This window comes from Bolinopsis microptera, chromosome 11, assembly GCF_026151205.1.
Source record: "Bolinopsis microptera isolate Bmic1 chromosome 11, MBARI_Bmic_1.0, whole genome shotgun sequence".
In the NCBI taxonomy this organism is placed as follows: Eukaryota; Metazoa; Ctenophora; class Tentaculata; order Lobata; family Bolinopsidae; genus Bolinopsis; species Bolinopsis microptera.
In genome coordinates this window covers 7,812,735-7,829,935 of record NC_087082.1, presented here as the reverse complement: position 1 = coordinate 7,829,935, position 17,201 = coordinate 7,812,735, and the positions used below count along the sequence as shown (strand labels likewise).

Here is a 17,201-nt window from a genome sequence, read left to right as displayed (position 1 = left end):
GGTCAGCGCTCATGTGTAATTGTATTGCGCGAGCGATTTTCAATCGCGCGCCCTGAAAATCGAGTCTAAAAATCTATCTTCTCCTACATTTTTTGAGCAATCACCTTGAAATTTTCAGGATATGTTCTAAGGACCATTTAGAAACTTCTGGTCTCTCAGAATTTTAAAATAGGCCTTAGAAAAGTTTTTATTCGATTTTGAAAATCTTGGACCTGAAAAAATCGTCAAAAAACGAGGTCCAAGATTTTCAAAATCAAATAAAAACTTTTCTAAGGCCTATTTTAAAATTCTGAGAGACCAGAAGTTTCTAAATGGTCCTTAGAACATATCCTGAAAATTTCAAGGTGATTGCTCAAAAAATGTAGGAGAAGATAGATTTTTAGACTCGATTTTCAGGGCGCGCGATTGAAAATCGCTCGCGCAATACAATTACACATGAGCGCTGACCTTTGACCGGCAATAATTTCGGCTAGGAACAAAATTTTTCCATGGGACCAAAAACATCTGGTAGATATCACTCCCCTCTATCAGAAACAACTATAAAATCAATTTCGAGAGAAATTTCATAAAGACCCCCCCTGCCCCCTTAAAACTGGCTACCAATACCAGGAAATACTCTCTTCAGTTAAACAGAGCAAATTCTGCTAAGTAATTTTAATTGTTTTCAGTATGAGTCGTATTTGGCTGATATCAGCACTTGTTATTTCACTTTCTATTGTGGTATGCAGTGAGCTCCTGGAAGAGTCTGAGTATACTATTGAAGAGTTTGGATTTGGGGACCTTAAGAATGCTGCAAGCAAAGCAGCTAACAAAGCCAAAAAAACTGGAGGAGGGGGCTTCGGCAAACTGAAAAAGACTGGTGGTGGTGGTTTCAGCTCCTTAAAGAAAGTTGGCGGAGGAGGCTTCAGCAAACTAAAAAAGACTGGTGGTGGTGGTTTCAGCTCCTTAAAGAAAGCTGGAGGAGGTATAAATCACTTAAAAAATAAACGAAAGCCCAAACAGCACCGTGAACACCCTCAACCTCATCCCAAGCCACATCATAAACCTCATCCTCCACCTCATCCAAAGCCACATCATAAACCTCATCCTCCACCTCACCCAAAGCCACATCAAAAACCTCATTCCATCAAAAAAGGGCGTCAGGGCAAGAAGAGCAACAAAGGCAAGAAAAATGGTGGTAATAAGGTACACAAAGCTAAAGGTGAGAAGAGAGGCAAGGGCAAGAAGAGCCCCATAAGCAAAAAGAATGGAATCAAAAAGGGAGGCAAGAACAAGAAGAAGAGCTCAAAAGGCAAGAACAAGGGAATCAAAAAGGGAGGCAAGAACAAGAAGGGAGACAAGAAGAGAGGCCAGAGCAAGAAGGGAGGCAAGAGCAAGAAGAAGAACCCCAAAGGTAAGAAGAAGGGAATCAAAAACGGAAGCAAGAGCAAGAAGGGAGGCAAGAGTAAGAAGAAGAACCCCAAAGGCAAAAAGAAGGGTGGTAAAAAGAGCCCCAAAGGTAAGAAGAAGGTAAACAAAAACGGAGGCAAGAGCAAGAAGAATAGCCCCAAAAGCAAGAAGAAGGGAATCAAGAAGGGAGGCAAGAAAAAGAAGGGAGGCAAGAAGGGGGGCAAGAAGGGAGGCAAAAGCAAGAAAAAGAGCTCCAAAAGCAAGAAGAATAGCCCCAAAAGCAAGAAGGGAATCAAAAAGGGAGGCAAGAAAACGAAGGGAGACAAGAAAGGAGGCAAGAGCAAGAAGAAGAGCTCCAAAGGCAAGAAGAAGGGAATCAAAAAGGGAGGCAAGAAAAAGAAGGGAGGCAAGAAGGGGGGCAAGAAGGGAGGCAAGAGCAAGAAGAGTGGCAAGAGTAAGAAGAAGAGCCCTAAAAGCAAGAAGAAAAGCCCCAAAAGCAAGAAAGGAGTCAAAAAGGGAGGCAAGAAAAAGAAGGGAGGCAAGAGCAAGAAGAGTGGCCAGAGCAAGAAGAAGAGCCCCAAAATCAAGAAGAAGAGCCCCAAAAGCAAGAAGGGAATCAAAAAGGGACGCAATAAAAAGAGGGGAGGCAAGAGCAAGAAGAGTGGCAAGAGCAAGAAGAGCCCCAAAAGCAAGAAGGGCGGTAAAAAGGGACACAAAGGCAAGAAGGGAGGCAAGGACAATAAAAAGAGCCCCAAAGGCAAGAAGAATGTAACCAAAAAGGGAGGCAAGAGCAAGAAGAAAGGCAAAAGCAAGAAGAGTGGCAAGAGCAAGAAGAAGAGCCCCAAAAGCAAGAAGAAGAGCCCCAAAAGCAAGAAGGGAATCAAAAAGGGAGGCAATAAAAAGAAGGGAGGCAAGAACGAGAGCAAGAAGAAGAGCCCCAAAAGCAAGAAGAATAGCCCCAAGAGCAAGAAGGGAATCAAAAAGGGAGGCAAGAAAACGAAGGGAGGCAAGAAAGGAGGCAAGAGCAAGAAGAGCGGCAAGAGCAAGAAGAAGAGCCCCAAAGGCAAGAAGAAGGGAATCAAAAAGGGAGGCAAGAAAAAGAAGGGAGGCAAGAAGGGGGGCAAGAAGGGAGGCAAGAGTAAGAAGAGTGGCAAGAGCAAGAAGAAGAGCCCTAAAAGCAAGAAGAAGAGCCCCAAAAGCAAGAAGGGAATCAAAAAGGGAGGCAATAAAAAGAAGGGAGGCAAGAGCAAGAAGAGTGGCAAGAGCAAGAAGAAGAGCCCCAAAAACAAGAAGGGTGGTAAAAAGGGACACAAAGGCAAGAAGGGAGGCAAGGACAATAAAAAGAGCCCCAAAGGCAAGAAGAAGGTAACCAAAAAGGGAGGCAAGATCAAGAAGAGTGGCAAGAGCAAGAAGAAGAGCCCCAAAAGCAAGAAGAAGAGCCCCAAAAGCAAGAAGGGAATCAAAAAGGGAGGCAATAAAAAGAAGGGAGGCAAGAAGGGAGGCAAGAGCAAGAAGAGTGGCAAGAGCAAGAAGAGCCCCAAAAGCAAGAAGGGTGGTAAAAAGGGACACAAAGGCAAGAAGGGAGGCAAGGCCAATAAAAAGAGCCCAAAAGGCAAGAAGAAGGTAACCAAAAAGGGAGGCAAAAGCAAGAAGGGAGGCAAGAGCAAGAAGAGTGGCAAGAGCAAGAAGAAGAGCCCCAAAAGCAAGAAGAAGAGCCCCAAAAGCAAGAAGGGAATAAAAAAGGGAGGCAATAAAAAGAAGGGAGGCAAGAAGGGAGGCAAGAGCAAGAAGAGTGGCAAGAGCAAGAAGAGCCCCAAAAGCAAGAAGGGTGGTAAAAAGGGACACAAAGGCAAGAAGGGAGGCAAGGACAATATAAAGAGCCCCAAAGGCAAGAAGAAGGTAACCAAAAACGGAGGCAAGAGCAAGAAGGGAGGTAAGAGCAAGAAGGGAGGCCAGAGCAAGAAGAAGAGCCCCAAAAGCAAGAGGAAGGGAATCAAAAAAGGAGGCAAGAAGGGAGGTAAGAGCAAGAAGAGTGGCAAGAGCAAGAAGAAGAACCCCAAAAGCAAGAAGAAGAGCCCCAAAAGCAAGAAGAAGAGCCCCAAAAGCAAGAAGAAGGGTGGTAAAAAGGGACACAAAGGCAAGAAAGGAGGCAAGGGTAATAAAAAGAGCCCCAAAGCTAAAGGCAAGAAGAAACGAATGAAAAAAAGAGGCAAGAACAAGAAGGGAGGCAAGAAGGGAGGCAAGAGCAAGAAGAATAGCCCCAAAAGCAAGAAGGGAATCAAAAAGGGAGGCAAGAGCAAGAAGAAATGCACGTGCAAGAAGGGAGGCAAGAGCATGAAGAATAGCCCCAAAGGCAAGAAGAAGGAAGTCAAAAACGTAAGTAAGAGCAAGATGGGAGGCAAGACCAAGAAGAAGAGCCCCAAAAGCAAGAAGAAGAGCCCCAAAAGCAAGAAGAAGAGCCCAAAAGGCAAGAAGAATGCAAATAAAAAGGGACACAAAGGCAAGAAGTAAATTGATTCAATAAGATAGAGAAGACCTACTTCTTTTCAACTTGCACAATGTTTTAATGTTCTGTTCTCGATATCTATTGAAACATAATACTTTAATCAATTATAAATTCGTGAAAATATTTGGGTATCATTTTTAACCAATTCTTTCTGAAATTGAAAAGATTCATAAAGATTGAAGTTCAAATCCAACGGAAAGTTCACATTAACTGCATAAAGATCGATTATATTATAACTTATAATCCGAATCGAAATAACAGCTTATAATAAATACACAGGCGCAATGTAATGAAAAAATCACATAATAACGCTATTAGCAAAATTAGATAGTACTATTTAAAAATGTATATTAGTCTGACATTGAAATTACGCAGTAGCTTGTAGCACTGTAAAAACAATTATATACACATAATATCACAATGACCCTAGATCTATATTATAATTCAAAGAATAATGTAGAAAAATAATTTCTATTGTCTGTACGACCGCCCACGTGCAAGTTAGGTAAACAAGTACAAGTTGCAAAGTAACCATAGTAACGAGGGTTGTAACACGCACGTGCAAAGATTGGCGAACGGCATTTTTATCCGTTTTGTTAATATTACGTGACAGTTCGTCAATTCTTAGGGCCAACCTATCTTTGTCAGGGACTTGATTTCAGGATAAAGTTTCATAATGGAAGCAGAGAGAATATCAGGTGAGACGTCTCCTTTGATTCCTTTGGATACTGTAGGCAATTTTTTTTTAGGCAATTTTTCTTTAGGTTGCTTAAGATTAGATTGAGGGAAATTTTGGGAGAGGGCCTCAACTAACTTGACATGGTAAGCTTGACTAGATGCAGTGACAACGGTTTCACCCTTTCTGTTTGTGAAGGTATTATCCACAATGATTTTATTTTCTGTGATAATAGTTTCGAGGTCAGGCTTAGGAACAGTTTCCTCATCTTCGCAGACAATTACAGAAGCTGGGTGTCTCAGTTTTCCAACTCTTTTGCTGTCACGCCAAGGATTTTCAGAGACATTATTAGTTGAGGGAAGAGTTGATGAGTGAGTTGAGTGGGGGTTGTGGTCTTCTTCTTGGTGAGAAGGTTGCGGAGAGTACTGGCTGATGAGTGGGTCACTTTGATGTCGTGTTGTCTGAGTATCTTGGAGATGGGTTTGGAGAGTGAGAGATGGAAAGGAAGGTAAACGCTGAGTGTGTGATCTCTGGTCTGTTGGTTGAATGATGCTAAGGATTGATGTCAGGGAGGGTTGGTGAATTTGCGGTGAATTTTGTCCATAATGGTGGTGATGCGAAGGGGTGGGAAGCCGCTCTGAAAGCAAACGCATCTGACAGTCTGTAGTTCGTCTTCGAGGTGTTGAGGTGTTGAGGTGAACAGATGTTGTAGGCTCTTCTGGCGAGGGATCGGATGACGGCATTCTTGGAGGAGTTTTATTTTCTGTGATTATAGTTTCGAGGTCAGGCTTAGGAACAGTTTCCCCATCTTCGCAGACAATTACAGAAGCTGGGTGTCTCAGTTTTTCAACTCTTTTGCTGTCACGCCATGGATTTTCAGAGACATTATTAGTTGAGGGAAGAGTTGATGAGGTTGCAGAAAATTCTGAAGATTTGCTCATGTCAACAGATGTTTTTCCTGTGTAAGCAGCCAATAAAAGATTTTTAATGGTGACAATATCAGCTTCCATACTTGTCATCTTGGTTTCAAGGGCATGTACATGTGTTTTGACGTCTGCTGCATTTCTAAAGTTTTCACGAGTAACACAGGATTTACAATGAAAGAAAAACATTCCAGAACAATTGCTCTTCTGGTTTGATTCAGTGTTTTTGTTGAAAGACACTAAGAAAGATGGAGAGCATACATTATCGGGAAGGTTAAAACGTTTAATACCATTCCTTAATACATGACAAGTTGCGTGAAAATTGTTTTTACAATCATAACAACATACCACTTCTCCTTTGGTTTCAGCTGAGCAGTTTCTGCAGATTCCATCAGTGCTTAGCAAACGAGGATCGATCAAAGCAAAACAAGGGGGGCTGGCACTTTCACCACTGTCCTTATCATTACCATTGTCATGTTGCCCCTGTAAGACATTATTTGAGGAGTCCAGCCCCCCTGAGTTTTGATCATCGTCTGCCATTCTTTTAGGAGGATGGAGACAGAAGAAAATCTTGTAAGATGTGTAACTCAGGAGTTTCGGGGTCCTCAAATTATTTGTTATATAGTAGTGTTGGAAGTATTAAAACTGTATTGTATAACCTAAAAGAAAAATATTGTATAACCTAGGGTCAATGTAAAAAGGAGGGGGATAGGGGATTGTAAGTTTATAGCCTGGGGACCCCACGCCCAGGTAAATCCAATTTGATGCACATAAAATAGTTTTATAACTTGCTTGATGCTGCACTAATTTTACGTGTGTTACCTGGGGACCCCAGGCTATTATTATATAATGTTCATAAATAATAAAGATTCGGCGAGATGACAGACTGAGTGCCGCCTAGTAAGAGGTGTGTCGACCAAAATTAAACGGGGATTCGTTTGAGATTACTACACCTCGACAAAAGCTTCTCACGCTAATTGTTCCTTTTACGTAGAAATAAGACAGTAACGTTTTTAGCTGAGCTTGTTATTTCTTTCAAAAGCACTGCAAGGGATTTAAATAAGTGCATATCGCATGTATTGATTCTAAATCTTGATTCATAAAATTTCAAAACACAAAAGATTTAATCAACGTGCACAATTTGGGGAGTGCGATATGCATATTCTTATTGCTTTTGGTCATGGAAACATAAACAACTCCTTGGTTGATGGAGTGTGCGAATAGATTTCGACTGTTCTGTGGCGTACTATATACATGCTTAAATACGTTTTTGTTATATATAATATGAGTATGCTGTGGGATAATTGTGAAAGTAAGCTATACCAATGTATTTTTACGCTGATTTCGAATAAGACTTTTTACATAGTATGAAATCAGTTCTTGACGAATTATGAGCAAATAACAATTTTACGATGCGCGCACGTGACAAGCTTGTAAAATAATATTTAAGCTGTTTATGCCTTAGGATTTGAATTAGTTTTGGTTTTAAAGTGAAACAAATTTAGAGAAACAAATTTAGTGAAACAAATTAAGTGAAACAAATTTATTCCGCCTAATCATAATGCAGCGATTTCATTGGACGAGAGCAACTGTTGGCGATGTTTGACTACAAATGGCAATGTTTGATCGAAAACCTGGTAAAATTTAGGTCGCGGAAACTTAAAAGTAAAATTTCAAATTCAAAGTTTTCAAAGTTTTCGCCGGATATATACAGCTTTTAGTATACTCGACTTAGGGCGGCTTCAACGTCCGAACAGAAATAGTCTTCTTCCAAATCTGTCTATCCAGCATGAGTTTGTTTATCTCTTTGCTGTCGTCGAGCCCCGTGTCCTTCCGAAGGATATCAATGTATGTGAGATGTGGCCTTCCCCTTCGATGATGTCCTTGAAGGGGTTCCCAGAAGAGAAGTTGATGACTCAATAGCTCTTCATGTCTGGCTAAATGACCTGCGAGTCTCATCCTCCGTGCAGCTATCTTATCAGATGCTCTGATGAGGTGTCCATACACCTTGGCGTTAGTCTGCCGCTCTTTCCAGTCAATGTTCAGTGCCATCCTCAGCATTCTCGTATAACATCCATCAATACGTTTTGCGAGGGTCTGGCTGATAGTCCATGTTTCAGAGCCATATAGAAGGATGGACTCGACTGTAGCCAGGAACAGTCGTATCTTGAGATCTCTACGCATATCCGACTTCCATACAAGCTTCATATTCTGGTGACACGCTCCCCATGCCTTAGCTTTCCTCGGCCTCACTTCGAAGTCCTTCTCCGAACTCTTCATTCTACTACCCAAATATACGAAGTCATCGACTTTCTCAATGTTCTTCCCACTCCCAGCAACCAGAGTCGGGTTATCATCATCTCTTATGTTGATTCCCATGTACTTAGTTTTCCCCTCGTTGAGGTGGAGTCCAACTGAGTTGGCCGCCAGTTCCAGACTCCTGAGGAAATCTTGTGCCTCTGCAACACTATCTGTTATAGGAGCAAGTATAGTACCTTGATATATATAATACCTTGATGGCGACTCATGTGTCACTCTCACCGACATCATTAATTATTGGTCATTGGTCAAAAATTCAGTCAAAAAGGCGAAATTTCGGTCAAGGAGACGGCAAACAGCTTTTCTTTATTTAATCCTTCCCAGCTCGTCGAGGCCCAGTGGTGCATCTCGCTACAACAATTGACGATTTACCTGGAGACCTCAGGCTATTATGTTCATAAACATAGAGATTCGGCGGAATGACAGGCTGAGCGCGGCCCAGTAATTGACGATGTGCGATGGTTATAATTATATTTACTTTGACGGATGTTACTCGTCTAAGTTTCTTCGAAGTAGCGCGCGCCGCTTTCTTCTCGAAACTTTCTTCTCTGGCCCGATGGCAAGAGCTACGAAGTAGCGCGCGCCGGGCCAGATCATTAACAATGGTCAATATTTACTTAGAATTAGATTAACAGGCTTTTGTTCGCTTCTCTCACGTATGCATTATGCAAAAAGCTTGCGAAAAGAGCGCTAGGGAATGGTCACGTAATAGTAAACGATTCCCTATTATTATTATTAGTAGGCCGTGCGCCATCGACCGTAAAATGCGCGCGCTGACCATTGAATGGTTTTTTAGCTCGTATTTCGGCCAGCACATTATTTCGGAAACAATCAAAAAGTTATAATAATTCCCTTATAACAATTTTGTTGAAATTTGGTCAGCTTGCGTAAACACTTATGTTCTACTGAACTTAAATTGTAAATTAGTTTGAGCAATTTCGATGGTCAGATTTTGAGTTATCAACGAATTTATACCTATTTTGTCATTTATAGACCTTTTATAATTTAATCAAGGCCAATCTCTCTCAACTAATTTAGGTTCGGTAGTACTAATTACGTATGATTGTAAGGATCTGATAAATTTTCAGCATGATTCATGTTCAGTGCAGGAACCGAATTTATGACAAAATAATAGTAATACGACAAAAATCAACGAATTTCGTCAAATTACGCGACTTTTACACATAATTTTGCTTGCAAAAGCCGCGCACTATCAAATATGGCACCTAAACTCACTGATCATTCCAAAAAGGTATGACAAATTTGGTACTCTGAACATTCTATATTCCCACAGTCTCTAAAAAACATAATGGTACAAAAGTTTTGAAAATCGAGCAAGTTTATTTTTATCGTGCACCCCCTATACTATTAGTATTATTAAATAGTTCATAGTTATTCAAATTAAATTATTTGATTGTTGATATAAAAGACCACGTTTACCAATAACTCAGCTTGCTGGTTTATAATGCACTATGGCTTGTCGTTGCATATAAAAAAAAGTCGTTGTACATAAAATTAAAACGAATGCTCGATGTGTTCACCAACCGCCACCGGCCAAGGTGGAAATTTGAAGGATGTTACTCGTTTACTGGGCCGCGCTCAGCATGTCATTCCGCCAAATCTTTATTTATATGTTAATGAACATAATAGCCTGGGGTCCTCAGGTAAGTTACTCGTCTAAATTTCTTCGAAGTAGCGCGCGCCGCTTTCTTCTCGAAATGGAACTGGCCCGATGGCAAGTGCTACGAAGTAGCGCGCGCCGGGCCATATCATTAACATAACAATGGTCAAGGTGGAAATGAGACACCGGCCAGGGTGGCAATGAAAAACCGGACAGGGTGGCAATGAGACACCAGCTAGGGTGGCAATGAGACACCGACCAGGGTGGCAATGAGACTTTGCCTACTTTGTGTTATAGTTCCATACACGTTGATTTATTGTGAAAGGATCCCTAGGACACGAACAAACACTTTGATTAATATTTCTTGGACGCTGTCGATTTCTAATTCTAGTTGTTTTTTTGCATAAACCGTAACCGTTAAAACCAAGTTCATGTGCGACCGATGGTAATGCAATGACTAGTGAATTAAGTGAATTAGTAAAAGCATAAAAAACTGCTAGGTTTGAATGAAACTTATGTGTATAATAATATATTAATAATTTGTAATTGATTCTTTGGCCTTATAATTTATTTGTGTTTTGTTAACGATCTCACAAGGAACATATTTACAGTGAACCCGATCATTGTTTATAATTATATCATTACTAGCAGGAACCCGTATAACCCTAAAATGGTGTCAAGACTCAAGAGACTAAAATAATTATTACCTATTTAATTGGCGTTTTTGACACCACTTGGGGGTCCAAATTTTGGGCTCTAAAACTCCTATCTATTGGCCTATTTTTTATTTTTTCATGCTGATTTGGAGGCCATTAAAGCATTTGACCCAGTCAAAAAAGTTTCAGTTGTATATCTTTTACGGTTTTTGCAGAAAGTCGCGTTAAAGTTGATGCCGTGGTGTCAGTAAAATGGATCCATCCATATATTTTAAAGTCACTATAGTGACGGTACATTAGAACTAGACAGAAACAAAGTGTGAAGGGCCTGAACGGAACCCCTCGGTTTCAGTTCCTTGTTCAACACTGCCGTACAGCAAGGACATCTACCGGGTTCTCCAAGGATGGGCACATAGCTCACTCCACACTATGCTTTGTCAAATGTTGCTTATATACCAAGGATCTACAGGAAATATTTCCTTGTAAGTTTAGAGGGCGATCTGTGAACAGACAACTACCTCATTCCCAACTATAGGAACTAGAATTCCTATACTATCCCAACAAGCTACACCAAGCATATTTTGAAATGAGAACAGCCGCGATAAATCAGCAGGCTAGTACTCTTGATTATATATTTTAAAGTCACTATTGTGACGGTACATTAGAACTAGACAGAAACAAAGTGTGAAGGGCCTGAACGGAACCCCATCGGTTTCATTTCCTTGTTTAACACTGCCGTACAGCAAGGATATATCATATATCGTCTCGCTTTATATATAGTAAGATTGTTGTTACACCTAAAAACAGAAATTCCCAGAAAGTTGGCCATATCTTTACTGACCTGGAGGCTATAAGATGATTGGTCGGGCGACGTCTGACAGACTGCAGTTCGAATTATGATCTTGGTATGAACTTCACTGCATTGTGAAAGTTTTGGAGGACGATTGAGTGAGGGTAATATTTCAGCCCTTTTTGAATTAGATGATAATAATCGTAATTATAATGCTTGAGGGACTATCATAAATATAAAAATAACGTTTGCTTGGATATTGTCATATCATTGTGATTTCGGCATTTCGCACGATTTACCAACAAAGTTTTGAAGTATGACGTTACCGAGCGATCATTTTTTATGCAAATTGCAACATCGTGTTAGGACACAGATAAGATAATTTTGATTGTGATGATGATGATACGAGTTGTGAGGATACCTAAGTGCTTTAATAACCTTCAGCCCAGTCAAAATAATGACTTGCGTTGATATCGATCATTCTGCCGGCACTGGGTATATATCACAACAATAAAGCAGATGAAGGCTCAGTAATGGGCAGCACTGATTGCAGACGTGACAACCTTTCCCGTACTCCATTACCGCCGATCACGTGACTGAACCACGTGATCCCTCCTGAGATTCGGTGATGGAAACAAAGCCGTGTGATTGGCTGATCAGTTTGGGGCATTGTAATCTATTGACAAAGCAATACTGAGACAGTACAGGGCCCAGTTTAGACGAAACACGCGAATATGGGAATTGTAGCACCCTTAAAACTCATCTGATAAGGGGAGATGATAATATTACATTTGATAAGAACCGGTGGATGGCGCCGGAGAAAGTGGTATCAATATCGGGGTGGCATATATAACCTGCCCGAGGTGGCCAGATCGCCGCTTTCTTTACCTGAGCTCGTTCCTCAATCACCACCTCACTAAGACATGTGCACAGAATAGATTAATTTGACCTAATAATGAATGTGATAAAAATTGTCTAACGGGCTCGGACTGAACAAAGCAGCCCGGAGAGAGACTTGAAGATCGTTTATTTTAATTTCATTTTGTTACGTTTCGCGGGCGTTTCGTCAACTTCAAGCACGTCAGATTCAAATGACTGCGTTCGAGTTCATGCCATTTCTTTAACAATTGATCGGTCATGCCATGTTACTGTTAAGTATAGGTGCTATTTAAAATATTTGAATTCGTGATTCAATTCATATCAAGTCAGTTGATTTGAAATCATTCTGCAGCTAGACTTCCGTTGACCGCCGCGTCAATAAGTTCATAAAAACTGACAACTCAGTAACAATGTTATTTTACAATCAGTGCACTATTATGCACGGGATAGGGATTTCACTTCCAGCCAAGGGTATAACTATATGGTGACTGGTGAGTGATGTGCCATGTCAAGTATGAATAGGTGACGTAAGCAGTTAGCACGTACAAATCTTAATCATAAAATTTAAAATATTGCTTAATCAATTTTTTGGCAATTTTTACCTTTAGATGTCAGAAAATTTATAATTTTTCTTCTAAGGTTTGAAATTTTTGGTCCCGAGCACCCGCTATTGAACCATTTGAAGCTAAGGACCTGGCATGTAGCCTGATTACCCGACATCAGGCTACAAAACCGAGTGCAGCCGGATATCTGATCACTGTCAGAGTGAAATTAAATGGAATTGAAATAAAAATTTGGGTAAAAATGAAAATGTTGATCACGTAATGAACAGCCAAACCCCCTCCCCAGTAATCAACAGTCATCACTTGGAAACTCCCTCGGCTAATTACGTGATAAGTGAACGACCCCTAAATCCAAACTAATTACATTTTAAGCTAATTTGTCCGCAACCACCCCTGTTTATGAAGTATAAAAGCCACTGGACAAGTTGACATATCTCCCAGTGCATGAAGATGTTGAATACATTGTTTGAAATTTGACACGGATTTTGCTATTATAAAGTTATAAAGCCGATAAAGCCTCGTGATTAATTTGCTTCCTTACATTTGATTCCTCATACTGTCTTTTCACTTTGATTCCGTTTCATGATAGTTTTTAGGTCAGTTTTTCTTATCTTGATTCGTCACAGAAAAGAACAAATCTGACGTTATAATCCAACTCCATTCGTCAACTTCAAAGTAAAGTGTGCCACTAATAATGGGAGCCGAACAATCCACTCCGTTGAACTTTGAAGTCGGAGCTTTAAAAGTTGACGAAAACAACTCACCCTACTTTCAAATGGGTCCGGACACCCTTCGAGTCCCCATGGAACTGCACAAAGAGGCACGGGAGAATCTGGGGAGAGCTGTTAGGGACAGTGCCGAGGATTACACAGTGAATAGTTACATGTACTTTCAGGCGGCGGGGGACAATCAGAAGTACGATACTGATCAGAACTACGTGGTCTTCAGACAGGTAAACTGTGCATTTTATAGTGCATTTTTAATCGCTAGTTGATTTGTCATCTGTTCATTTGCTGTCATTCATCGAATTTAATCATCTACATTGGTAAAATTACTAAGCGTGAAATACGCTAACTTGCTCAAGAAATCCACAAATTTTCATATCCCAATCCTAACCAGATATGTATTAAGAACCAAAATTTGTAAGAAGTTTGCAAAGCTTCGGCAGAAATTGAAATCAGAAGTAAAAGAAATGTATGGTGGCGACAAGTTTCATGGCTCAGATGATATCACTGATATGCTACCGTCAGACCTTAACGGTGGCATGTATATGCTTCTCACATAAACCCTTAGCTGACCTATACTCTGTCTGATCATGTGATCAACTGATAAAACCCAGTTCTTGACTAGAGGATGTCCGTAAAAATGCGCATAAATTATCCTTTTTCGAGCTACTCCGCCTTTAATGGACGTATTGGTGTTTCCTTCGCCCAAAATAGTACTTTTCAATGAACTTGAATCATACATGCAATAAAGTTGGTCATCCAAATGTTCTTGGGTATCCACTGGAATTTTCCAATTCCATGTCAACTAATAACATCCTGAATTTCTCAAATTAACATTTCACCATTACACCGCCTATTTAATGTTAAATTTACTTCCAACAGGATTCCTACTTCAACTGGCTGTTCGGGTCCAAGGAGTCAGGCCTGTCCGGTGCTGTTAACTGCGACACTGGAGAAAGCATACTTTTTATACCCCGACAGGTTGAGTCCGTGTGGAGCGGTCCAATAAAGTCACCTGACTGGTATGTGAGACATTACGGGGTTAATGAGTGCTTTTACACTGACCAGATCACTACGGTAAGTTGGAGTATTTATATGTTCACTTTCACTTTCACTTTCACTTTCACTTTCACTTTCACTTTCACTTTCACTTTCACTTTCACTTTCACTTTCACTTTCACTTTCACTTTCACTTTCACTTTCACTTTCACTTTCACTTTCACTTTCACTTTTATACACATCCACACTAACAAACTGTCAAATTGAAGCCACTGAGTTTGTAGAGATACTGATTCCGAAAGGCATGATTACTGAGATGGAAGAGTTCACTGCATTGCAGGTGTTAAATGAGAAGAGATGCAGTAACCTCTACCTCTTGGAGGGCATGAACAGGTTCAGCTATGTTTCTACTTTTGCCCCCATATTCGAGGGAATTGAGAAGTTCAGTCTGGATAAGACGACCTTGTACCCCCTGGCTGTAGCGGGCCGAGTCAGGAAAACAGATAAGGAGCTGGACGTTATCAGGTAAGCACGTCTTACCTTGTCAGTAAGTTAGCACGTCTTGCGAGTTGCGTCAGTGTATGACGTCACACTGTGACGATAGAAGTAGTTATCTGATAAACTGCTCCAAGGTACGTTACAAAAGTGACCAGCGAGGGTCACCGCCGGGTAATGCTGGCAGCTAAAGCAGGGATGATGGAGTACCAGGCTATGAGCATCTTCACTTACTACTGCTACATGTATGGAGGTTGTAGAGAAGTGGGCTATATCCCTATATGTCCTTCCGGGGATCGGTGAGTTCTCAAAATGTTAAATTTAGGAGTTTGACAGATGTTGTCACTTGGTTATGGGTAGGATGTATAGCTTGAAGGGTGGGATGTATGACTTGAAGCAACCCTGTAACTTGTCCCCTCCGCAGTACTAAGATACTCCACTACGGCGGACAGAGTGCTCCTAATGACAAGCAGATCCAGGACGGAGACCTGTGTCTATTTGACATGGGAGGAGAATACCACTGTTACCTGACAGATATTACAACTACCTTCCCTGTCAACGGCACATTTACACAAGTTCAGAGAACAACCTACGAGATGGTACTGGACACGGTCCACGCCGTTGTGAACAGAATTAGACCAGGTAAATCTACCTGGTGTGACGTCACAATACCTGGTGTGACGTCACAATACCTGGTGTGACGTCACAATACCTGGTGTGACCTCACAATACCTTGTGTGACGTCAAAAAACCTGGTCTGACGTCACAATACCTGGTGTGACGTCACAATACCTGGAGTAATGTTAGATACCATTCTGCAGGGTTCACTTGGAGAGAAGCTAGGATAGTTTGTTACCGAGCTCTTTTAAGAAACTTGGTGGAGCAAGGTTTACTGGTTGGTAGTGTGGATGATTTATACGATGCTAAACTTCACAGGATCTTTATGCCTCATGGCATTGGCCACTTTATCGGAGGTAAGGAATGCTTTATTCTGGTGTTGAAATCAAAACATTTCTATCACACAACAAAGATAAACCATCTTACTTACTGTACGACCTGTGTATCACACGTGGTTTAACCCTATAATCACACTTCTTCGTTTGATCTCAGGTGATGTCCATGACGTGGGTGGAAATGCCAGTTTGTGGTGTTGGAGCGATGCTGAAGCGAAGGATGTTGACTGGTAGGACCACCTGAGTATTACAAATCTTTAATCTAGTTTCTAAATAAGTTCGTGATATAAAAAATATGTACACTTCAGTTAATCAATTATTATTTTCTTGATATTTGAGAATATTTAAGCATCCACATCTGGTTAAAAGCCCATTTTAATTTTCAAGTAGATATTAGACAAACAGAAAACATTCGTACGAATATTTTCGTACGTCATTTTGGCGCTCTAATAGAAACTATACGGAGTGTTAGTGAAAGTGAAACAGTGGTTAAAGTGAAAGCGAAACAATAGGTACGACCCTGATCTTGAGTGGTGTCCACTGGAGAAGAACATGGTCCTGACAATCGAACCAGGGTGTTACTATAACGATGTGCTGTTAGACCCCGCCCTAGCCGACCCCACTCAAGGTTATTCTTTTTATTTTTAAATTATTTAAACATTATCAAATTATTTCAATTAATACATTATGTTAGATCCCTCTACTATGTTAGTAATGATTTTGTGAAATGTCCAGGAAAGTTGATGGTAAAGTCGGAGATAGACAAGTACCGCGGTATTGGAGGAGTTAGGATTGAAGAGGTGGTCACTTTTACATTGCCTTTCACTTTCACTTCAACAGTCTCCAGTTTTACACAACTATTGCCAGTACGTGTATCAACTGATGTCACACCATGGCTTCTAGATTCATTTAATTCTTCTAGATTGCAGCCAATTAACGTCACAGTGCTTTAATCTGTCCAGATTTGAAATTAATATTAACTGGCTAACCTTCATTTGATCTAGGTGTTTATAGTGACTGCTAACCTTCATTTGATCTAGGTGTTTATAGTGACTGCTAACCTTCATTTGATCTAGATGTTTATAGTGACTGCTAACCTTCATTTGATCTAGATGTTTATAGTGACTGCTAACCTTCATTTGATCTAGGTGTTTATAGTGACTGCAGATGGCTGTGAGATTATCAGTGATGTACCCAGAACAGTTACGGAAATTGAGGAGTACATGAAGAATCCTCCTCCTCACGACATTCCCTTCCTGGACGCTTTTTAGAGGGGTTCAACCTGCACGGTATTAGATGACAGTAGTAAGGTAGAATATTTTATTACCACAATTGAATTAGAGTCCTATTTTAGAACAGAATCATATTTACAATTTAATTTTTATCGTCATTTTGAACGGAAGAGCGAACTATACTTTTCTTATTGTTTTAATGCATTCACGTTTTTATTCATGATTTTTTATCATTTAAGAATTGAAATATATTTTAAATCTGAGTTTGAATTAGTTACAAATTTTTGAAATACCAAACAGGGCTTCTTGGTTACTTCCGTAAATTGTAAAAGGATCGAGTTTTAGATCAATTACAGGGTGATGCGAAAATAATGTTGGGACTTCGGATTGTAAAAATTTACAAATAAAAAAGTTAATGACAGAGAAAATTTTGAAATATGAATTGATTAACAAACGTTATGAATTTCATTCTGGC

General features: G+C 40.4%; 3 protein-coding genes across 3 annotated transcripts in view; 2 read left to right on the top strand and 1 right to left on the bottom strand.

Annotated features, from left to right (window-relative positions):
* The window catches only part of LOC134822524 (protein bicaudal C homolog 1-B-like), a 78,728-nt gene extending 72,603 nt beyond the window's left edge, over positions 1–6,125 (bottom strand). The window contains exon 1 of the mRNA XM_063833620.1: positions 6,101–6,125. The gene's annotated coding sequence lies outside the window, so the exon portion shown is untranslated. The remainder of the gene's footprint in view (positions 1–6,100) is intronic.
* LOC134823599 (ABC transporter F family member 4-like) lies at positions 670–3,972 on the top strand. Its single transcript, XM_063835132.1, has one exon. The coding sequence runs from the start codon at positions 670–672 to the stop codon at positions 3,898–3,900; it is 3,231 nt and encodes a 1,076-aa protein (XP_063691202.1). The 3' UTR covers positions 3,901–3,972.
* A 6,761-nt stretch (positions 6,126–12,886) lies between the features above and the next one.
* Positions 12,887–16,807, top strand: LOC134822964 (xaa-Pro dipeptidase-like). Its single transcript, XM_063834248.1, has 10 exons — positions 12,887–13,274; positions 13,930–14,124; positions 14,387–14,571; positions 14,679–14,840; positions 14,966–15,183; positions 15,363–15,515; positions 15,652–15,724; positions 16,007–16,122; positions 16,230–16,294; positions 16,643–16,807. Exons 1-10 carry the CDS (start codon positions 13,017–13,019, stop codon positions 16,763–16,765), a joined length of 1,548 nt encoding a protein of 515 aa, XP_063690318.1. The 5' UTR covers positions 12,887–13,016; the 3' UTR covers positions 16,766–16,807.
* Positions 16,808–17,201: the final 394 nt, after the last annotated feature.